The following is a 23,280-nucleotide window of genomic DNA, read 5'->3' as shown; positions in this document are numbered from 1 at the left end:
GTACATTTAATTTGCTTTTAAATATAACTTTTAAAATGTAGTAATTCCTAGTTTTCTCTTGAATACTTTGTTGAATCCTCACTTCGAACACGATTGGGATTCAACGATTGGAATATCAAGAAATTAGCATCGTGTATAGGAATGGTATGGCAGAAAATGTAGAAGCACATGAGATTTTAACCGCGTAGCATGAGGTCCCCTCTCATGGTGTCGTGGTAAAGGATGCAGCCTGCCACACCATAGGTCATGGAATCAAGTCTGGTGTGTGGATCTTTCTCCAATTTTCTCATTGAGAAATGAAAGAAACTTAATGTCGCCAGTACTATTATTCAGTAAAAAGATAATTTTGGAATACAGCTTGCATACCTTTTAGGCGCTTTGTTATACATATTGCATACATTAAGGCTCCTTATTCAAATAAAAGGTTTATCTGTCTCCATTTTTCATTGTCGTCCAGAAACAGACCATAGTGAAAAGTAACCTATCATTTACTGCCTGCGTGCGCGTTCGTAATGTAGTAGTTGTGAGCAGTATCAATAATAATAATACTACTACGATTCCCCTCTTTAGCTCTTTGCCGGGTGAGCTTTCGTATTTCTATCCGATGGTCCATTGCACTCTCCCATGGTTGCTCGGGATGTCACCGAATATATCTCTCTCTCCCGTTAAGGATACATCGGTGGAGGTGCAGCATCAACGCGCACACTACCCCAAGAGACAGTCAGCACCAGCCAACAAACCAACCCACCAAGGATACGTGTATCATCACACAGCTAGCACCAGCTTTCTTTTTCTTCTGGTTTTGCGGGCGATGTGCTGCGAGTAACGTTTTCGGCCGCCGGTGTGCGATGCTCATGCGCAGCTCTCACCGCGTAAAGTAGGGCAGTAGTCGTTTTTTTTCTACCAGCATCCCTCATCGCGGGGTATCAGCGAAGGAAGGAGCATGCAACTCCAGGACTCCCTTTGCAAAAACCCCGTCAACTTAACGGCCGCTGCTCTCAGCGGCTGAGTCGGTGAGTCCTGGGAATCCCTGGGAGGAAGTAACTTCTCAAGAACAACCGTACCGTTTCGTTTATCGTAGCGGGCACAGGGGGGGCTCTCGCATGGTAAAGGTGTTCGTCGGCCCTGAGGGTTCAGTAACGGTCATAAAGTCGACGAGAAACACGCTCCGTGCGCTCTCTTGGTGTGGCGTACGTGCGGTGCGGTCTACGTTACTTGCTCTGTGAGCGGTGGGAGAGCTGCACTGTTCGTGTTCTAGATCTGCTCGATTTTGCACATTTTCCCACAATTATCGCACACACGTACACACATACACTATCGCTGGTAGAAAAGCGAGAGAGTGTCCTTTTTTTAAGGATGTGCTGCTATTGCTCTGCTAGAATGTTGCTTTGGGATGATTTTGTGAAGTTTCATGCTCCAGATGAACTGCTCTCCCTTTGTTGATAAGCCAAAATTGCATAATGTGATGATGATGATGATGGGAAGAGGATGATTGAAGCATGTTGTATGTAAACTATTTTTTTCATGTCATTATAACATTTTCTACATACGTTTTGTTGCAAAGGTGTATCATTGAGGACTTCGTAAAAGCTTCATTTCTTTAAAAATAGTTCCATTTGGTGGAGTCAATTTCTTCCACATAAATAGGAGAAACAGATAATGAGAGGCGCAAATCTGTTCGGTTCAGAAGAAACAGTCGAAGAGAAGGAAGTGCTCGTCACGTGATCCAACATCATTCGTGGCTGGTGTAGAACATGGTTAAAATTTGTCCTTTTCAAATTAATGATTTAATATTTTTCAAACTCTATCCGAGTATCCTTCATTGCTGCGTCTAGATTTTTTACATCATTTTCTTGATCATTTTCTTATCCAAGAATCTCCAAAGGACATATACAAAGAAAACAAAACAGAAAACCAACGCGAAAAGAAGTTAAGCTTTGCAAGCAAATTTAATTGAAATCCATTTTCCTGTTTGCTGATGTTTCTTTTCCTACTTTCCAATCGGTTTAATTGAAGCAATCGCAAAGGGGGTAAATATTGATCTTTCTCCTCTTCTTGTGCTGCTTGTTTGCCATTGCCAATACGACAAGGACAAAGTCAAACTGTTGACTTCAGCGGCAAATTTAATCTTCGCTAATGACGTAGCAAACTCGTCCCGCCTCGTTGGCTGTACGATGATGACGACGGGGACGTGCTGTTACTACTACTACTACTACTACTGGTTGGAAAACTTAATGTTTTCCCTCCCCATTTCATCTTGAATCTATCATCATCTTCCACTGGCTAGAGTTGGGGTGTGACACTTCATCGGATGGATGCTTCCGCTGCCACCCAGTCTCGTGACCAATTGCCATCGATTTTCTAGTGTCTTTTCTTGCGCGAACTTGTTCAACATTCCGATCCGGTGTGCCGGAAGGGTCATATGATGCTTTCCTGTGCTTTCAATCACACAAAGATGATGTGATGTAGCTACTGGTGAGCGATAGGTCATCATTTATCAAACAAGGGAGTATCGTTTATCAATGAGAAAAATGTGTTCTAACACGAAAATGGTTTGCACACGATCACATGATCGCCTCAGACCGCGTAAGAGCGTGACACCAAAGGAAGAGGAAAAACTGCTTCGCTCTCGCTCTCTCTCGCTATCTCTCTTCAAAATACCAAATCGTGCGTGTAAATGCAATCGAAACTAATACATTTTTCTCACTCCCGACTGTAAACCTACTGCTGCTGCTCCAGCTATGCCCCTGTCCGTACGTCAACACGCACGAAGAAGCTCAGAGTTCGGAGATTCCTGCTTTGTTGGCTGCTTTTTTCCTTCTTTTGCACAACCGTCTCTTCTAAATCCGTCCCAAAATCGTGTGTTCTCCGTATGGCACCACACCTTACTCCCCCCGCTTCCCTCCCTCCCCCTACTGTCTCTTTTTAGGATACTAGCACGGCGGCCCCATGATCTGCTCACGTGTTTTCCATGAGTTTTCCCACGGAGTCGTTTCGACACACACACACACACAAACACGCAACGCAAGGGAAATACGCTTTTTTCTTCTCCATTTTTTGCACTCCATTGTACGTGTGTGTGTGTACAAATCGAGCGCTCTCCCAGGGTGCATTTTTCCCGTGCGTTGTCCCCTCCACTGTCTGTGTGTGTGTGTGCTTCGTGTTTTGTCATCAACGTTTCACACAGCACGCCGAACCAAGAACCACCTCTCTTCTCGCGCGCGCCCGTGTGAATTTCAGGAGCGTTTGGAGTTTCTCGCTCAGAATGTGTGCTCCATCACACGCCAGGGCCGACAGGCTCGGTGTTGTCGTTTTCCCTTTTCCCCCCACAGTGGGAAAACCTTCTTCCATCTCAGCTAAACACATTGTCCGCTGTTGATGGATCTGTGTATATGTGTGTTTGTGTGTGTCTGTGTGAGGTGATGCTCACACGCCAGAACCAGCGAAAAGGACCAACTCCTGGCGGAACGGGTCCCAAAACTCGTGGAGTCAGTTTCTCTTCCGTGGTTGGCCCGAACGGAACGGCACCGTGTGTGACACACGCTCCCAGGGTACGGGTACAGACTGTTGTTTTTTTTTTCTTTATTCTTCTCTTGCTCGAGTTGTTGGTGCTGTCGGTCAGAAGTCATCCTGGTCTGGTTTCGTTTTGCTATTCCGGGCATGTTTGGTTCTGCAAACGACTGCTTCATCATCCCGGGATTCATTTTCACCAAGTCGTACGAGCCAGCAGAGCTATTGAGCCGAGTGTGCCTTTGTGAGTGTGTGTGTATGTGTCTGTGTGTGTGTCTGGGTACTGGTTAAGTCCAAGGTCCCCCTCCAAAGTCTCCGCTCAACGAAAAAGTGTCCTGCTCCAAGGTTCAAAACGCTACGATCGTCTCTTTGTTGGACTTCAATCGACCAACTTCATCCGGTATTGATCGTTCGCCCTGGAATATTGGTGTAACTGATGGAATTTTCTGCTGCTGGTGCTGATGGGAAAATCCTTGCTTCACTTCCCTGCGCCCGTCCCAGCGAGCCGTTGTGGTGTTGGGAGACTGTTCCGGCAGTACGCAGGCGCACCGTGAACGTCATCATTGTCCCCAGCAGAAAACACACACACACGTTGGCCAGGCACACTGGGTACTAGGACACAAGGAGTTTTGTGTGTGTGTTTGTGTGTGTGCTGCGGAGATTGCGGCGAACGAGAATCCTCTGGAGCGATTAGTAGACACGCTCTTGGTGTTCGTGATGAAGAGAGAAGCACAGAGAGAGAGAGAGAGGGTGTGGAGTCTATTCGTTGGAATGGTTTGCATAGTCATGAAGACGAAAGACTTTGTCAAAACATTCGAGCTTAGAGTGTGTTTTTCTAATGCAATGTTTGTCCAAAAGGACGTAATTGCTCAACCAAAAGCCAACAGAATTTGCAATAGGGTTTTTGTTTTTGTTTGTTGTTGCTTCTCTCCTCTCTCTCTCTTTGTGTTCGATAACAAAGAAAAACTGTTCCAATGTTCCACGTCGTAATAGAGAGGAAGAGAGTGAGAGAAAGATTTAATTCTCGGAGCTCTCCTGAACGAAGGAAACCTTCAGAGGGTGTCCTTGCTGTGTAGCCCGAGCGACACAACTGCACCATAATAGAATTCTGGGAGAAAACTAGTTGAAACTACAGAGCGAGAGAGAGAGAGCCTGTTGTGGGGTTTGATTGATAGCTCGAGAAAAAGGATTCGTAGAGGAAAAAACTGTTCCCACACACTCTCGCACATACCGTTCAGTATGTTACTCCAGTTTGGAGGGATGATTTTTCATCCCGAAGCCAAAACAATAAGGGAAATTGAAGAAACAGACGACTGCTTTCTTTAGCATATCAGCTCGGTGTAGAAAATCAATCATCTAGTAAGTAATAGTAGAGTGTGTAAAGAATAAGACATTATACTAGTAAAACCTAAAGAATTCTTCCTTTCAACAGTTTTGTGTGACAAGAACATTGCTTTATAGTGTGATCCTTGAAATCAGACAAACTGTGTGATAATTCTGGACGATGAAAACCCATCAGGCTGCTCTAAAACTGCTCCCAAAGCAAGTTAAACGTGTGGCAGGAACTCCCCGGAATCTTCGGAAAAATCCTGCCAACTACGCCAACATTTTTGCGACTCGCACAGGAAGAAGAAAACCGTGGGAAAATTCGCGTTCCAGCAGTGACTCGTGAGAGCATTTTGTACCTTTGCGTACAAGTTCATTCACACAGTGCACAACCCTCCCTCGGCCACTCTCGCACTCACACAGTGCACAGATTCTGGGTGGCAGCTCGGTTCTTTGTTCTAAAAACAACTCCACTCCACGGAGGTCCCGCTCGTAGGAGAGAAGATTCGATCGTGTTGGTTTGGGAACTGTTTTTTTTATTTGTCCCTGTTGGAGCATAAAGTAAAACGACGGAGTGTGGCGAGGGGAGTTGTGGTGCCAGTTCCGGAAAGTCCAGCAATAGCAAAAAAAAGGGAACAGTTCCGTGAAGACACATCAAGTTGCTCTTCAGCTCACAAGTCTCTCTCTCTCTCTCTCTCTCGCTTTCTTCTTTCTCTCACTGTCACGAAAACAGGATTCGATTATTGTGCAGGATCAGTTCCACTGTTGATAGGAAGAAAATGTTGCCCCCCCTTCGGTTGTGTGTTGGGGGAAGAGGGGCCCACAAACACTCTGCCCCAATCGCGTGTGAGCATGTGCAGAGCCTGTCAGCGCATACGTCCAACGATGCACGAGTTGCAAAAATTTGACAGCTCCCGTTCGTGGAACCACACCACACCAAATGTCCTTACCATTGGTGTGATGTCTACTAACTTCGGTTACAACACTGCTGGATGGGGTTTATTTCGCGGGACTTCTTCGTGTGAAATTGAGTTTAAAATAAGAAACAACAAAGACCCTTCAGCACACTATGTTGTGTTGAACATGGACACGATTTTATCGACCGTTAACTTTTGGCAGTGTTCTCAGTATTTCAATCTCGTCCTTGTCTCTCTCGTCTTTTGATGCTTTGCAAAAGAGAACCCTTGGTACTGAGCTCATGACAGTTCTACAACACCAAGTCACCACCACCACAAAAAAACCGAGGTTGAAATGTGTAGTCCCTCCCTGTCATCGTCAAGGGAAGGAAAAACAATAAATCATCGAGTCCGTTTGGGGAAGACAAAATTGGGGCGACTCCCAACGGTTAGGACTATCTGTTCTCCTTGGGGTTTTCGAATCAGCTGGTACGATTGTTGATGGATCTGGACTGTTTGGTAGCATATTCTAAGTGATTGGTTTGTGTCAGTTTGTTTGATCCAATTGCTCTACTTTCGTCCCTGTGTGTGTGTCTTTGTGTCGATTCTGGTTCGCTTCCACACTAACGCTTCTTCCGTTTTCCTTTTTGCTTCTTCCACAGGACCATCGTCTTGGGGCGTAAAAAATCATCTTACACACTCCGGATAAATCGCTCGTTCTCGTTCTCGTGCTCTCTCCCTCTCTCTCTCTGTCTCTGTCTCTGAGTAGGACGAGAGAGGAAGAGACACCGACAGTCGACAGTTTGGTGCAAAGAAACGCACCACAATATTATCCAATATCCGGACAGGGGACGCACGGACCCCCGTGGTACTACACCAAAACCGGGTCTTTGCAACAACGAAAAACCCTCACAGCGACTGAAGGAATTGGTTGTGGAAAATTTGCACCATCGCCACCATTGGTCGGCCGCGTTTAGGCAGAGAGCAGGCAGCGGATTGCAAGGGGTCGGGAAAAACAAAGCCAGCCAGCCATCCAGCCAGCCAGCCAGGCTAATGGACAAGCAACGAGAATGAACAGCAGTACAGTAGCCAACACAGGCCAGCGAACAGGACACCACCTCGGGACGCACAAACAACCTTCCTTCCTTCGCGTGCGCCGTCTTCTTCGGCTGTCCCGGGGCGGGGGTTAGAAAGTATGCAAAATCTCAACCATTTAGCAGTTAGCGGATCGGTGGTTCGGTAGTGTTTAGTTGCGATCCGTCGAGCTAGGCGGTAAGAACCCTCACAAGAAAGCGCGTCCCAAAGTCTGCTGCTGCATTTCCATTGTACGATGCATTCGTCCGCCCTTCTTCGCTCAGTGTTTGGTCATTCCTGAAGTCATTCCTAGTGTGTGTGTGTGTGATTGTGCGTCTGTGTTTGTCCATTTGTGTAGTGTTTAAGATGGAAATCTTGCGACTCGCGATGCTCTGCTTCCGCGAGAGGTCGCACAATTCTGCCCCGTCTGTGGAAACCCGTAGATCCGAACTTGTGCTGCACTGTACAACTGGACACAAGAACGGATATATGGGATTCTGTCGACGGTTGGCCATTCATCGGTTGAAACATTGATTGTTGGACAAGTCTTGATCGCGAGAGGCAAAGGAACATAAAGATAAAGATGGTAGAAGAAGAGGTCTGGGAAAATTCATTTGTAGCAGAAGAGGTGTAGGAACAGAGTGAGGAATTTCTACGGAGTTCAGGAAGAGATCCTTAAGGCTTAGGCTTGGTTGGGAACGTTGCCGCAATCTTCGCTTATTCTGAGTGTTTTTGAATTAGTTTTCGTATGCGAAGACAATTTTCTTTCAGCAGACTAGACCGTAGGGATGCAAAATAGAGGGACAGCGAGGGGAGGCGAGAAAATATCCAAGAGAACCTAATACGAAGGGCACCAGTGTTCGTGTCGGTGCGTTTGTAGTGTGTTGGGCACTGGTAAATGAGTAAGAGATAGATAGAGAGAGAGAGTGATCCTTTTTCACACACAAAGAGAATCCTTTCTTCGCGTATGTTGGGAGCATCCTAGCAAGCGCAGCAGAAGAGCTCCCAGAACACTCCCAAAAGCCAGCTCCAGAGCTCCAAAAAGAGTATGAGATAGGGAGAGAAATGAAAAAGAGAAAGAGAGAGTCCCTTGTTCGTGTATCCTTCGTTTTCGTCCCCATCGCATTCCCCATATTGGTATATGTGTGTGTGTCTGTGTGTTCATGTGTGTCTGTGTTTCTTTGTGCCCGTGTGTGTGTGTAGTGCTTTTGGACCCTGCCCGGAGCTTTCGGGTTCCTAAGCAGCCGTAGTACAATGTTAGAGGTAGTAATGGCAGCAGTTCACGGAGCATTGGAGCAAACCAAACCCGGAACCAAACCCGGAGGAACCGCGCTACAGCAGCATATGCAGTTTCCGGAAACGACTGGACTGGTTTTGCTGCTGCCACTCCACTTCACTCCAGTTCCACCTCAAAAGCCTTGATCGTCGCACCGAACAACACCACACAAAGAAACTCCAGCCGGCAATTTTCCGTAGTGTGTCTTTCTTTCTGTTATTTAACACTCTTTTTTTCATTTCCTTTTCTTTTGATTAAGTGTACAAGTGTTTAAATGTTTAATTGTGGTCGTGTTTTAAGAACGTGCTAGTAAGTGATGAAAAAACACTCACACACACACATACAACATACAGAGTTTGGTGATGTTGAAGCTGGTAAAAGTTATGGTTCGCCCAACGTTGTACACATTGTGTTACAAATAGTCTCCTCCTCGTCTACAGTGTTTCCCTTTATTTATTATCCCTATTTTCCAATCCCTTGTTTCCCTGTTATGTGTACTAACTACATCTTATGCCCACAGGCACCATCAACGTTGTCCTTTTCCGTTCGTTTTTATTCAACATTGGCGGAAGTGTGTTAAGTTCCTCAAAAAGAAGAGAGAAAAACACCCAAAATCACAGCTCGTACAGCACAAAGTTACATTGAGATGGTTTGAGATAGGTTTCCAACTACAACAACCGTGACAAAGGAATGATCGTTCCTATGCTCACAAATCCCTTAATCTCAGGTGTATGTGTTTCTGTGTGTCTTGTACGAGCTGACGATTCTGTGGGTGTAATATAACACAATAAAATACCACACAAAAAAACAACAAAAAAGTACATACAAAACCATTAACAAAAGATAAGCAAAATTTAACATAAAATAAAAAAATTTAGCGCAATAAAAAGAGCACACACACAAAAAAAGCAAAACATACAAAAAATCTGGTTATATTCAAATAAAATTTCGAAACCAATTGGCAGTTTTCTTATTCATTATTATTACTTATAGAGTATCCCATTCGAACATAGTGTAACAAGAAGAAGAACAAACGGGAGCAAATGTGGTTGCAGCGGAGGCCCCATCGGGTGGGGCTGTTGGGTGGGTGGGGGGGGGGGGGGGGGGGCGAGTTCGGGGCAGCATTACACAAAATTCATCTCAAAATCCGCACTGGCCCAGCTTTGGTGGTGGAAGCAGCTTAGGGTGGTCAGCTGTCGTTCTTTGTTTGCTGCCGGATGGTCAAGCAGGCAAGCAGGATGAGATAAAATCGATTGGGAAAAAATAACGATTCTTTACAGAAAGCTCTGGCAATCTGGCAAAAGCGTCAAGAGTGGGGGGGAGAGAGAGAGAGAGAGAGGAAGCAAACGTTTGGGTGAGAATGGAGATGTAGAGTAGAGGAGTTGGTTGTGTAAAGAAGATTTAGTTTTCGTTTATGTATGATATTTTAGTGTAGTCTAGTTTTTTTATTATTATTTTTAAATACATTACTTATGATGTTACTTGATACCTTATAATTTGTACTGTTGTTTTTACCTATATCGTAATTTTGTACTAAGTTTTTAATTTTATTAGTAGTAAATAAAAAAAACTCTTGTGGAAAAGTCCACGATGTAATAGTTACTAGTCATATCATGAATTACTAGCTCTTTCTTTCATTTACCAATTTTGTTGTCTATCTTGTTTATTTGCTTTAAGTTGTGCTTTTTCATTGAAAAACGATAAGCTTCTTATTATTTTCTGATATATCATTTCCATTATCTATTGTGTCTGTAAAAGGTAGATTCGAGTGTAATCTGTGTTGGTAGATTATGTTGCATTAATCATTGCTCGAGCACAAGGCACCTAAAGCCCTGTTAGGCTCTAAGCTCAGAACAAAGCACCAATAGGCCGCAGAGTGTCATAAGGGTTTAATTTAAGGCTCAAACTTGGCACGAGTATGGATATAGATTTAGATGAATTCTAACTCGTAGAATGTGGTAAACAGGAGTTTCTCATTTTTGTCATCTTGTTTCCACTCTTTGAATAGTAATTTTTCGTTTTATAGTATCTATTCGTCATTCTTTTCACAGAGTTTTTATTTCTAATTTATTGCTCTATTTAACTGATCAAGTTAGACACCTTTAGGTTTGTTTCCTCTCTGACGCATTTGCAAGTACCAGTGCACAGGGCCACTGGAAGGAGTACAAAAGAGGCTCCAACGTTTTGTCAAAAAACCACAAACATTCACACAGTGACACACAAACACACACCCCAGTAGGCCGATTAACTGTCAACGATTAATAATGTAGCTATCACAAAACAGCTCTCCACACAAAGAGCACAAGGTTTATACACATGCACAGAACGGGTAAGTACACTGTAATGCGAAGCCTACAAAATGACCGTTTTGGGTTGAATTTGAAAAGCAAAGGACGAATATTGTTGTAGTATACTTAACAAGATTAAGTAGCAAACTGTAAAAGCTCATTATTCAAGATTATTTTGTAGCTAAAAATGTATGCAGTTTTGTGTTGTAGTATGTTCTTTCCTTACATTTTTGCTTTTATTTTTCTTTAAAATTTTGTTAAAATACATACAGAATGTCTTTTTTGTGTTTATATTACAAAACGGATTCTTTTGCGTTTCCGAAAGCGTTCTTAGAACGGCAAAAAAAACCTCCAATGGCTCAGTATTACGTGCCTTAAGATTGATGCTTGCATGTGCACACGACGGAAATTACGGCGGTGCCTGATGGTTGATGTGCACGAACGGGGTCAAATATGCTGGTCCTACTCCAAACAGGATTACCTCGCCCGTGTCGCTGGAGCATTGGATTAATATAAATAACAATTTTGCGATCGTGCAGAACATGCAAACGCCTTTCCTTTGGGCGGGTTAGTTATTTATATCAATTGCACTCCTCCAACTCCTGCTCTCTCCACCATTAGCACGGGGAAGAGGACCCCGTTTGGTGGGGTGGCAACGCATTTAAACCCCAAAGTCATATATTAATTGATATAAATAGATGTTTTGTCATACTTTATCGATTGAGCAACTGCATGAGGGAGCAGTATTATCATTGAGCATTATTAGTATCAGCTACCGAAGCAGACGGCATCAAAGTAAGCTGTAATTAGTGTGCCTACTCCCGTGTTGAGGTAGTTGGTTGTATAGTACCGTGGTTCCAATACTCGACTATACAATCCGCTAACTTACCTCGTGGGTAGAGTGAGTCGGCAACCACAAAATGGAGGCAGATAGGAGAAAAAAGAACAAGGATCTACAATCAACCTTCATTTGCGGAGATCTCCGTCTACTGTGTTACTGAGCGGCGATCGTTCTACGGCTTGACAGAACTACTATTGAGATGGTTGAGTTCTTTCCAACGATCACTCACTTGAGCTTCAAGAATATTTTATAGTTTTTCATTCATATTTCGATTCTGTTCGGTGTGTAATTCAAGAAGATCAGTCCAGTATCATCGCGATACCAAAGTGTTTTAAGTCTCAGTTATCCCTCCAAAAAAACATACACCCTTATGTCGTTTTGTTATGTTCCTATGTCCTCTCATCGATTCATCCTCAAAAGCATCATCCACCACTTAGCACCTCCTCCTCCTCCCCGCATCATAGTTTAGTTTGTTTTCCGTTTAGAGTAGACCATTATTATTATTGTTTCGTTTTTTTGTATCTGCTGATTCCCTGAGACCCTAACTTGTGACTATCGTTGCAAAGTTTCACAAGTTTTGATCTCCGGTATTAGCGGTTGAGATGCAACGGTATTTTCGTACAGTGTGCAGTGAATATTCGTGAGTGTATGTGTGTTTGTGGATGTGTTGTAAGTGAGGAGATGGAGAAAAAGGCCTTTGCAGCAGTGTATATTTTGTAAGTTTAAATGTTTCTGGCGATCCTTGTTTAATCCTACCTACCACTGTTCCTTCTTCTTGATGTTTCTTTTCCCACTCACCGATCAGTCTGGTGAAAGGTGAATGGAACTGAACTCTACCACCCCCTTTTCGATGGTCGAACCATTTCGTTTACCGCGTTGGTGTGTATAAGGATACGATCTTGGTCAGTCAGGAGAGAGAGAGGGAGTAGATGATGCATCCGGTGCGATCGAGGCAGGATGGAAAAAAAAACACGGACATGTACGAGCTCGTTACGAGACATGTTTTTTGGCGAGGCGACCCTTTTAGGCGATGCAATTCTCCTGCTTACAATCGAACAATCAATGAATCAATCAGATCAGATCCCCCCAGGAGGCAAGTTTTGCCCTGTCGTTGGCTGAATTGATTTTCTGTTTTAATTTCATTTTAAATTGGGATTGGGTTTTTTTTTAAACAAATGATAGATATTAAGTGTTCGTGTATAATTCCTTTTCTTGGTACTGAACCGCTCCTGGAATTATGAATATCTTATTAAAAGTGTAAAATTTTTACTCAAAACAACCCCCCCAACACGACAAAACTCGTTTTTCTGTGCCCATTTGTACATTAAAACAATGGGGCCACCAAAGACATCATAAAAGGGCAACCGAACACGGCATGATCGTCGGTGTGGCCCACGATCCTCAAACCACCAAAAAGCCTCGATTCTTCTCGCGAGCCGGTGAAGCTCGGAGAAAAAAAGGGGAGGCAGTGCCCTATTCTATCATCGCGTCCTCGGTCAGAAAGATGCCTACCCACCGTGGAAAGTTACTGGGGCTTGTCTCAAAGCCCAGCCAGACACCAGCCACCAACGGTTGACCTCCTCCAGAGGGTAGGCGCACTACCGCTGTAGGCGATGGCTGGGATGCTCCAAGCTCCCCCATCCCGGCCATGTTCAACCGTCTCGGGGAATCGACCGAAAAAAGGGACAAGGAAAAAAGGAAGAATTTTAGGATAAGAATACCGTGCGTTGAGGACACGTTGACTGGTGAAGAATGCAGCAAAATGGGGGGGTGGGGGGAAGGGTCCGGGTAAAGCCGGTTTTTGCAGCCAGCGGCGGGTATGTTTGGTGCTGTGGCCCCACAGGTCGGGCCCCAATTGGATGCTGTTGCCGTGGGATGCAATTGCATCGCGGTGCATGGCATCGGTTCCTATTGCCCATTGGTGAAGGATTTAATGCAGGGTTTTTAGGCGTAAGACTAAGCTAATGTACTTTCCATATTTGTAATTATGAAAAAAAGGCCTTGAAGATCACTTTTAGAGTATTAACGATCAATAATGTTGGCCTCATTTTCGTATTTAAAATTTTGATATTTATTTTATTTCTTCAGCTTGTGTCTTCCCATCCCAGAAACCCTTTCGCGCCTCTTTGATTCGCGGTTTTCTTCTCCCCACTTTGGCACTTGAGTGTCTCGTCCGATCCGATCTCGAAAAATGCATGCAACTGCATTCTGCGTGCGGCTAAAAATAAGTGCACACGAGAACACACACACAGACACACGCAAGAAGCTGCGTATCTGTGCAATAAGAGCAAAGAGTGCGTGGAGATTGGAGCTATCTCTATCTCTCTCTTTTGCACGCTCACACTGTTTGGCCATCATCTTGGCCTTCTTTGATACCCGTTAAATTTGAAATTTCAGCAACACGAAAACGAAAGTGCCGTGTGCGCGTGCAGAACGGTGATGATGCAGTGAATGTCATCCGAAAGTGACCCCGAACTGGCTTGCACGCGGTGTACTGCGTGACAGTGACTGAGAGAGAGACACACACACCCCAAAAACACATAACTGCATGGAGGTCAAAGACAGTTTCGACAGGCTTTTGGGAATTTTAACTTTAACTAGAAAGAGCGGGTCTCCCGGTGCTCGACCTTGGTGCTGGTAGCATCTATATTAAAAGGGGCTACGGGTTAAGATATTCGCAGTTAGATTAGATCCACAAATTGCAACCGGTCGCCTCTTTTTTGTTGTAGTTTTGCGTATTAAACATGCGCGCGCAATAACCTTGGGAACGATGATCTTTACTTGCGCGCAGATGCGCCAGTGTTTAGAAAGGTCACGCTGGAACCAGAGAGCCGACCCGCATCGAAATCTTGTTCCAAGTGCACCCTTTTCCCACCCGGACAGCGATCTCTAATCGCTAGACACATAATTAAAATGCAGCTGATGCAGGACAATGATCGAACCTAACAAAAAAAAGATGAGTGCACTCATCATCATCATCATCATCATCGCCAGCGGCCTTTTTGCGCTGCAGGATTAGACGTGTGTGCGAATTTATTATTATGCACACCGCCAAATGGAAGATGTGGCCGGTTTCAGGCAGGCTGCAACCGGACGATCCCAAAGATGGCATAAAGACCTTCCCCGACACATTCGCAGGAGTGCGCCGAAATAAGCAGCGTCCTCCCCGGTGTCCCGTTCTTAAATGCATTTTGCGCCCTGCCACCGCACACAGCAGAGTGCAATTGCTGTTCAGGAACCCCCTCTTTCGCCGGTCGGTCGGGTCACAAAACTGGTTATGATAAATAAGGAGTCGAATCGGCACGAAGGGAAGGAAAATGCTTCAAAATTTGCTGTCCACTTTTCACTGTGAAGAGGGACGCCGCACACCATGCACCGGATGTAAGTAATGAGGTTTTGTGCGATGTGTGCTTGTGTGTGTATGTGGCGAAAAGTCCGATCCTGAGATCATCTAATAAAACGCTAACCCATATCCTTTCGCCCCTAATTCCTAATCTCTGTCCCCCTTGCGGACAGCTTTGCAGGCATTCCCGCATTTGTGGTGCGTGTTGCTCACACCGGTTTCCCTCAAGCACGGGTCAAGGTCCCCCGGTTTTCAAGAAGCTGTGCGATGAGTGCAAATATTTTGCATCTTTGAGCCTCTAGATCCCGGATGAGATGTGTCTGCAACAATGATGTGTCTCGGGACGGCTGACTCGCGATAGACGGCTTCTAATTGTTCTGTATCTTTGTGAACGACGGAGCAGCAGCCGTTTTGCAGCAGCCGTTCTTTTGTTTAGCTGGCGTTGAGTTGGGATAAATAGTGCATTGTTGTACCCTACTTGAGCTAAAAGTTACCGACAAATTGAATTTCTAATGAGCTTGGTAGGGAAAAGGGCTTTATGAGAAGAATTGCTGTTTAAATAAGACTGTTAATCCTGACCGCTCGGTCTGCGAATTAGAATGTAATGTTGATCGTTCGACAATAGTTTGAACAACGTTATGTCTTCTCAAGTAGTAACTGCTATTGTACCAAAATAACATGGTACTTTTGTTGGTTGATCGGTTCATCCATTCCATTAATTTAGAGGCAATCTTTGGCTAGGGCTACTTTGGGATGTAACTTCTCTGAGACGGTCCCACCATTTATAGCGGCAAATTGAACTCTTTTAAGATATTATTCAAAGCCAAGTGCTGTACCGTTAAGAGGTATAAATATTCCACTCAGGTTAGGTCGAAAGAACATGATCGTCTGTTCAGAATTGCAGTGAAAATGCCATTCAAACAGTTATATCACGATATTGCCAGTCATTGGTTTTTTTATGGTCATGCCATAGATCTTTGCGGTTTATATTGAACCTCGAACATCCGGTAATTGCTTCGAGTTTTATGGCCGTATGGTAAGTGTGTTAGCCTCTACAACGCGCGACTAGGATCGTTTCCCGTTCGGCCGAGAGAGGAAGGATGATTGTTGTTTCTCCTCCCACACTAAGAACGATTTCGTCTAAAGCAGGTAACGGTAATAACACAGTTTGGTGAAACCTTCCAAGGGGTATTTGTGTATCATGGAACCATTATTATTAAAAGCGACAATAATTTGTTTTACATTAAAAAAAGAAACAATACAAATTTCGAAAGGATTTCACACTTATTTACAACCCTTTTACGAACATCCTTACACCTATCAAAGGGAATGCACGATACAAGCATCAATTTGGGGAAGATCGAATGATGTATCGGAAGCGCCCTCGCATTAAAAACATAAAACACTGAAAATTCGCCAATAAAACCGAAACCTTGCTTCCTCCGACCTCAAAAACTCCCCCCCCCCCCCCCCCACCCTTTTTGCCGGGGTCGTTCGCGCAACAGAGACAAAACAGCGGCCAGCGGGATTGATAGAATGCACATTTCTATGCAACGGAGCAAACACACACACACACACACACATAAAGATGCATCGAACCAAGTGGAGAAACGAAGGGGCTACATGAGGGGGGAGGCTGTGGAGGTTGGTTACAATGTGCGTGCGCGCGTTTTATACACGTGACGCGTGAGTTTTCCCTGTGGTGTTCGGTGTTCGGTCTCCGTGTGTATGTGTTGGTAGGATTGTGTGCAAACTTCTCCCCTTCACTCCCTCTCTCTCGCTCTCTCTCTCTCTCCCTTACACACGCTTTTGCACACAAACACATTGGCGAGAGCAGTTGAATGACCTTTTCCATGCCCGCCGGTCCAGGGATGCTGGGATTAAAATCGCTGTTTCTGCATCGCTCGCTCTCTCTCTCTCGCATTAATGCTCTCGGAGACGGTTTATGTTCTATGCAACTTGATTTTATTGCATTCTCTCCCGCTTCTATCTCTCTCTCTCTCGCTCCCTTTTCTTTCTCATTTCAGCGCCTACCTTGTTGGGATGATGCTGGACGGGACGGTGGACCAGCCAGAACCGTGTGCAAGGAAGGGATCTTCTTTGTGTTGTGCAAGTCCGTACACGCATCATCACCATCGTCGTCGTCGTCCCGTCCGCGGATGTGTGCAGGGATGCACACACGGAAGCGGCTTCTTCGTTGCTTTCTTCCTAAGATTTTGCTTGATTCTTTCGGATCCTTTTGCCGCCGCCGCCGCCATTCGTTCTTCCACGACGATCGCGCGCACAATGCACCATCGTCGATCGGATGGTTGGTGGGGTGCATCTTTTTCCCATGAAATCCATGCTTTTTTCGCCTTTTAGTTCCTCCCGGCTTGCATCGGCGACCGAAGAGAGTGTGTGCATCATAGCGGGAACTGTGCATAGCTGCTGCTGCTGCACGCTCCAAACAATTCGAACCTTCTCTCTCTCCCTCTTCACGTGTCTGTGCATGATTTGTGGCCCCCCCATCGGTTTTGCGGACGATCGTGGAGCGCCGGTGGAGGATTATACCTTTCAGCCGTCGAAAAAGGAATGAAACGGCTGATAAAGGGCTCTCTTCTTCCTCCTTTTATAGAGTTTGCTTGTGATTTTTTGACGTTTTAAAGTGGGGATATTAATGGATGGGTCCATGGATTAGGAGAGAATGTATTAAAGAATACAAAAACTATGTATTTTTAATTTTTAAAAATATTAATAAATTGCAATGCTGCTGAATATGCTTAAAAATATTTACTAAACAACCTAAAAACCACGGAAAGTGATGAAGTAATGATGGAAACCCTGCCCATCCCGTGCTGAAAATTCCAAAGGAGAGAAACGTTCCAAAGGATGCAGAGCAAAAGAGAAGAAAAGCACCCAGCCTACTAACAGAGTGAGCGAAAAGGGGGACAAACACGGCGAGGACGACTCGTTGATGATCCTCTAACGAACGGAAAAGATCAAAAGGACACCCCTACTGGGCCGTACGTTGTTGTCGTCGTCGTCGTCGTGTGGAGGCTGCCTGCGTGGAATGACAGCCCTTTGGTACGAACAAGCCCAGCACGCTTCCGCATCGGTGCGTATGCGTACCGAGCCTTACCGCGCAAGCCAATGACCGTTTCACAATGGGATTTTGCATCCGATCATCCGAAGGACACGACGACTCCCCCACCCTCTTCCATCCCCAAATGCGGCATTTGCATAACAACATTTTCCCACACGGATGCTGCTGAAGGTGATTGTCCCCGAAACCCGCCTGGGATGGGATGGGATGGGAAGACCTCTACCAGTGGCTTGTAAATCATTCGGATAGACAAATGCGACATCCATCCGGGATTACATGGCAAAGTATCCTATCCCATCGATAGGAATTGGTGAACGGGTCCGGCAATCAAATTAAACGACCGCTCGTAAAGCGTGAGTTTAGAAGCAGAACAAAATAATAATAATAATAATATCCCATAGCAGCTCTTCAGCAGCTCTCCATCGAGCGAAGGAATGGCAAAACTTAAATTACTCTGCCACTAAGCGGATTTATCGAACAAGTAATAAAAGGTTGCACACAATCGGGTGCTGCTGTTCGACTTTTTATGCTGGCTTTTCCCGGGGGGTTTTTTTTTACGAGCACAGCTAGTTTAGAATATTCACTTTGGCTGGCGGCAGCCGCTCGCGTCCGCAGGGTTTGTGCGTTTGGTGTAGGAACGGGTTTTCTGCAAAACATGTTCCGCTTTCCTAATCCCAAGAAAGGAAGGGAGCCGTGAGGAGGATTGGGGCAAGGAACGACAAAAAACCGCAACGGTCGCCGCTTGTTGCACAGCTTTACGCGGGCCAGGAGGAATTGGTAAGGAAAGAAGCCAATGCACCGTTGGATTGGTTTATGATCGCACGTGCAAAGGGGGCGTTGGTCCCGGGGGCATGATGTGTGTGGGTGGTGGAGGTTGATAGGAAGGAGGAAGTGATGTGGAAACGTACGTTAATTGCGAATCAATTTATAGAAATGCAGTCGTAAAGGTGAAGCAGTCAAAAGAGTGCTTCAAATAATCCGTTTGTATGGTTTAAGATAAGAAATGCTCTCTAGAGGTTGACGAAAGGTTAAGTTTGGAGCGTATCCTTATTGAAACCTACTAATAACCTATCATATATTAAACCAGTACGGCTTTCCTAAAGGTCAGAGACTCTAAAGCACTTAAAAAGAGCGATCGCAACACGCTGGAAATAAATGATCGTTATTAATTATTTAATTTTGAACTCATTTTTCCACCATTTTTTATATCTTGTCATGTTGGGTCGTTCCCTTTTTTTCTTTTATTTCTCCCTCCCGATCCTCACGATCTCGGCCTTTCCCCTATTATTCATTACACTGTATTTTTGCATTGTCTTTTCCGTATTGTTGCACCCAAAAATTGTGCAGTTTGCGTGCGAATTAGTTAACACAAACAGCGGTGTGTGTGTGGCGAGGCGTGTTGGTGCGTTAAAAAAAAACAACAGGGTGAGAATTACACACTTCTCCTGACCAAAAAGGGAGCAAAATAAGAACGTACAACGGCCACACCATCCGACCACCCCGAACGGTACGCCGGGTGAGTTTATATGCCCAAAACAAACCGAACCGAATGCACTTTTCAAATGTTTTGTGTGAGCTCGCAGTTAAGTTCATTAAACTCATTCCCTCTGTGTGCCAGGGGGTGTGCCATGGTGTCACTCTTTTATTTCGCAAACAAGGGGAGAAGGAAGGGGGCAATAAATGACTGGACCCATGACACCCCGGAGCGGAAAGAAAGAATGAAAGAAAAGACGATGAATAAAAGTGATATAAATAATGTAATTAAACGGTTTGATTGGGCTGCGTGTAGCGAGCGGGGTTGTATCGCGGGAAGAGTGGAAAGAGGGACGCGATCGTGGGACATTAGGCGCCAGTATTATTGTCTTATCAATATCGAAGGTGGTTTAGAGTATTGATTGCTCGTTTGTTGTCACTAACCATGCTTACTCTTTTGCCGTTGACGTCCTTTCGTTGCATATTTAATTGCGCACAATAATTATGAGCCCTTCGGACCCCTTTAACGTTAATGGGTGTGACAAAGTGAACCACACACACACACATACACACATATATGCGTACGGACCGTTTGGACGGCCATTATGTGAAAATTATTATGCACACGCGGTGCACCATTTAAAAAGGTCTCGTGGTGTGTGGCTGTAACTGCGTTTGCGTGATCAATAACCATACGGAAAACGACCGTCAACGGACTTTGCTGTGTCCTTTTCTACACTATTCTGTTTGCACCATGGTTGGAGGCAATTGTATGAATCACAATATTCAATAAAAGTAATCTAAACATCTAAATGTGTTTTTCAATCTCGTTTTCTCTCAATGCATTCGCGTATGGAGAAAAAACAATTGCTGGTAAGTTGGGTGAGTAGAAGAGTGGGTGAAAATGGACCATTTACAGTTATCGTTAGTTACACGAACGCCTTTCAATCGACAAGAGCATCCGAACAAAACTGGATCCCGTCGTGTATCTGTCCGCCCATACTCACCTCGTACGGCTTTATGCAAATGTAAATGTGTGTACCTTTCGCACTTTTCACACTGCCTGTGTCTGGATTGTGTGGGCACTATCATACAGGTTCCATTTTCTCTCATTCCATTCCACGAACGGATTCCTTAATCTTTAAAGCCCTGCACCATGATGACTGTCTCCAAGATAAGGAGCAGTTAGGTGTTGTGCCTTTCTCTTTTCTAGTTCGTGGGAGCTGATGCTTGTGCCCACGATTGTACCGATGGGCGGAGATAAGGTGATGCATGTTTAATTAGCGTACACAAAGCTGCTACTGCTACTGTTCGGAGGTAACGTATTTTCATCACTATCTCTACCGAGCTAGATTAAATTATGCTTAAAAAAAGGTGTGAAAATTGTAAATGAATATTCATTTACAAGGGAGAACATAATATTTATTCCATCAGTAATACCTGCACGAGCAACTTGCCATTACGGAACATCCATACGATTCATTCCGTCCACCGATGGCAGCAGGATGAGTTGGTACACACGTAGTACAGTCTCATTTCCTCCTCAGCACGGCGTGTCTGGGCCTGGAAGAAGACGGCCTCACGGTGGGAGCACTTCGGGCAGGCGTGTTCCTCCGTGCGTGGCAGCGTGGGATCCGATATCACGTCCGGTACAATGTGCGTTAGCTCGCTGAAAGAGAAGGCAGACCAGAGTGTCATGTGAAGAAAGGGCCAATGGACAACACTACCCTATTCATCTAACTTACTCGATTTCGTGCATAATTTTGTTCACGTAAATACAGTTCGAGTCCGCCTCCTGCTTGTAATCACAGTTACGACAGGCGTAGAGCAGAATTTTGTTTTCCTTGTCCTCCTTCGGGTACAGCATGTTGTTGCTGGAACGAGGTAAACATCGTGGCCGGTGTGTGAGGATGGTGGTTGATGTGGATGAAAGATCGCCGTTTATGATGCTTACCATTCCTGGCAGAACCGAATTCCGACGAATCCTGGTCCATCATCGTGTGCTGCATCGTATGCCATTGTTGTGTTTGGGGTTTAAGCTAAATAAAACGGACTATTTCACGAAAAACGGCACTATCCCAGTACGTACTGCGTTTCGCGTCTATTTTCCGGTGTTTTGTTTGTGTTTCTAGAACGTTGTCAAAACTGACAGCTCGGATGGTGTCGGATTTCATCCATCCGACAGTTGAGGTAGGTCCGACAACAAGTTGCATTTTTCATGAAAATTGTGAGAAAATACCACAAAGATCACGTAAAACTTTTGATACATTTCAATTCAAAAGTATTAGATTCAAATCAACTACAATTTCCGTTTTAGTTCCAGTAAATAAGACAAAAGGTAATTAAATTCAAACTGAAATGAATTATTTCAGCATGTTGAAACATTTCACGGCACATTCTCGAATTGTCTCGAATGTTGTGACAGCTACCGTCGAAACCGTTTCGATACCAAAAAAACTTCGGGAAAACAACATCTCGTGCGTTTTTGCGTATTTGCTAAACAGTTCAAAGAGTTGCGAAGAAAAGTCTGTGAAAAAAAGTGTTAAAATGGCTAGTGGAGATAATCCCGACCAACCGAGACAGCCCCGCAATATGCAGGTATGTGATGAACATTTTCCACAACCACTTCAAGCACAATTTAACACACAAAAACCTCCTTCCACAGGGCTTGCTAAAGTTCGCCATGGAAGCGACGAAAAGTGAAGACGCACCACATCCCGCCCACCTGCAGCCGATGGACGAAGAGCGGCGCCGGTTTCTGGAGGAAGCCCTCAAGTCCCTCACCGTCGACGTTGTGCAGCAGCTCGAGAAAGCGATGAAGGTTCTGCTCGACAGTGACTCGAACGACGATGCAAAGGCCGAAGCAATCGACACCGTGATTGACTACGTGCAGGACATCGACACAGCGAACGATTTCTACAAGGTGGGAGGGTTCGTCATCATAAAGCCGGGACTGGAATCACCCAGCGCGGAGGTGCGCAGCGGCACGTTACAGCTTGTTGGGGAGCTTGCCCAAAACAATCCCTTCTGCCAGCAGCACCTGCTCGAGCAGAACATACTGGCGAAGCTGACGGAGCTGCTTTCGGACGAACCCACCGTTGCACAGCAGGCCATGCATGCGATCTCGTGTATGGTGCGGCACCACGAACCCTGTCTGGCGGCGTTCATCGATATCGGTGGGCTCGAATGCATACTGGGCTGCATACAGACGGACAACGAGAAGCTGCGCATTAAAGCGTCCTTCCTGATGGCGAACCTGTGCACGGAGTTTGCCGCCGTTCGGGACGAGTTCATCAAGCTGAACGCAGTAGAGCGGGTGATGGCGGCAGTGAAACCTTCGCGGGACTATGATGCAAAGCTGGAAACGGCCCTGTCCACGCTGAACGTGCTGACGGAGTGTGCGGAGGGCGTCCGGAGGTGCCGGGAGGGCAACATGAAGCAGAAGCTGGAGACGATCATTAAGCTGAACGGTGGCAAAGAGGAATGTCAGGTAAGGAAGATCGAAGGCAGGAGTTTATAAATAGAGTTTCGCCCCCCAAAAACATGATAATAATGCGTTTTCTGTTTTCTATTTTTAGGAACAACTCGAATATGCCAACACGCTGCTAAAACGGTGTTACGCCGCAGAGCAGGATGGCACTGACCGGTAGAAACGGTGTGCGTATTCTAGTGAATCTAATGTACAACTCATCTTCTCTCGATAAAGTTTCATAATAAATCAGTCTGAGCATCATAACTTGGCGCAATTAAATCCACTGCTTAAATGTTCCTGTCAGCCCCAAAAACGTCCAAAATCCATTACCTTTCAGCAAGAGCCGCGCGCACATATTTTCCGACGCGCACCACCCCGGAAGCGTTTCCCGTTCCACGCTTTCGACAGACAAGCCCGGCCTACTTTGCCCAACGGGAAATACGGGTAACAAACAAACGCGCAAAGGTGCGCAATATTGCACCACGTATCGGGGAAGGCGCACACGCCAAAAGTGAGCTGAAAACATGTTTTCGCCATCGAATCACCCTCGAGCCAAAGTGTATCTAGGCTTTTGCGTTTGTGAGCGGGATTTGTTGTTTTTTTGCAACTTACTTTTTGCGTTCCGGCTTTCCGGTGTGTACACACGTACGTGTACGTGTGTGTGTGTAAACGTATTCGCGCGCCGTTCTTATTCGCTGG

General features: G+C 45.3%; 2 protein-coding genes and 1 long non-coding RNA gene across 3 annotated transcripts; 2 read left to right on the top strand and 1 right to left on the bottom strand.

Annotated features, from left to right (window-relative positions):
- Positions 1–1,478: 1,478 nt before the first annotated feature.
- LOC133393375 (uncharacterized) lies at positions 1,479–9,040 on the top strand. The gene is made up of 2 exons (XR_009766133.1): positions 1,479–3,551; positions 6,395–9,040. It is a non-coding gene; the product is annotated as an uncharacterized LOC133393375 (long non-coding RNA).
- Positions 9,041–20,484: 11,444 nt separating this feature from the next.
- LOC1277585 (DNA-directed RNA polymerase II subunit RPB9) lies at positions 20,485–21,249 on the bottom strand. Its single transcript, XM_317057.5, has 3 exons — positions 21,064–21,249; positions 20,855–20,983; positions 20,485–20,778 (listed from the first exon to the last, which is right to left on the bottom strand). Exons 1-3 carry the CDS (start codon positions 21,126–21,128, stop codon positions 20,589–20,591), a joined length of 384 nt encoding a protein of 127 aa, XP_317057.3. The 5' UTR covers positions 21,129–21,249; the 3' UTR covers positions 20,485–20,588.
- Positions 21,250–21,515: 266 nt separating this feature from the next.
- Positions 21,516–22,860, top strand: LOC1277586 (hsp70-binding protein 1). Its single transcript, XM_317058.5, has 3 exons — positions 21,516–21,707; positions 21,775–22,599; positions 22,688–22,860. The coding sequence occupies exons 1-3, from the start codon at positions 21,657–21,659 to the stop codon at positions 22,757–22,759; spliced, it is 948 nt and encodes a 315-aa protein (XP_317058.4). The 5' UTR covers positions 21,516–21,656; the 3' UTR covers positions 22,760–22,860.
- The last annotated feature ends 420 nt before the right edge of the window (positions 22,861–23,280 follow it).

The sequence above is a fragment of the Anopheles gambiae genome, chromosome 3 (genome assembly GCF_943734735.2).
Source record: "Anopheles gambiae chromosome 3, idAnoGambNW_F1_1, whole genome shotgun sequence".
In the NCBI taxonomy this organism is placed as follows: Eukaryota; Metazoa; Arthropoda; class Insecta; order Diptera; family Culicidae; genus Anopheles; species Anopheles gambiae.
The sequence above is the reverse complement of the archived record's forward strand: the minus strand, read 5'-3'. Positions and strand labels throughout refer to the sequence as shown.

What these genes read in the sequence shown, in the direction of transcription:
- LOC1277585 (XM_317057.5), bottom strand. Translation starts at nt 21,128, where the DNA reads ATGGCATACGATGCAGCACACGATGATGGACCAGGATTCGTCGGAATT. An exon ending in ATTCGGTTCTGCCAGGAATG is followed by an intron (nt 20,984 to 21,063) that starts GTAAGCATCATA and finishes ACCTCGTTCCAG; the next exon opens with CAACAACATGCTGTACCCGA. An exon ending in AAAATTATGCACGAAATCGA is followed by an intron (nt 20,779 to 20,854) that starts GTAAGTTAGATG and finishes CTTCTCTTTCAG; the next exon opens with CGAGCTAACGCACATTGTAC.
- LOC1277586 (XM_317058.5), top strand. Translation starts at nt 21,657, where the DNA reads ATGGCTAGTGGAGATAATCCCGACCAACCGAGACAGCCCCGCAATATG. An exon ending in GACAGCCCCGCAATATGCAG is followed by an intron (nt 21,708 to 21,774) that starts GTATGTGATGAA and finishes CTCCTTCCACAG; the next exon opens with GGCTTGCTAAAGTTCGCCAT. An exon ending in GTGGCAAAGAGGAATGTCAG is followed by an intron (nt 22,600 to 22,687) that starts GTAAGGAAGATC and finishes TTCTATTTTTAG; the next exon opens with GAACAACTCGAATATGCCAA.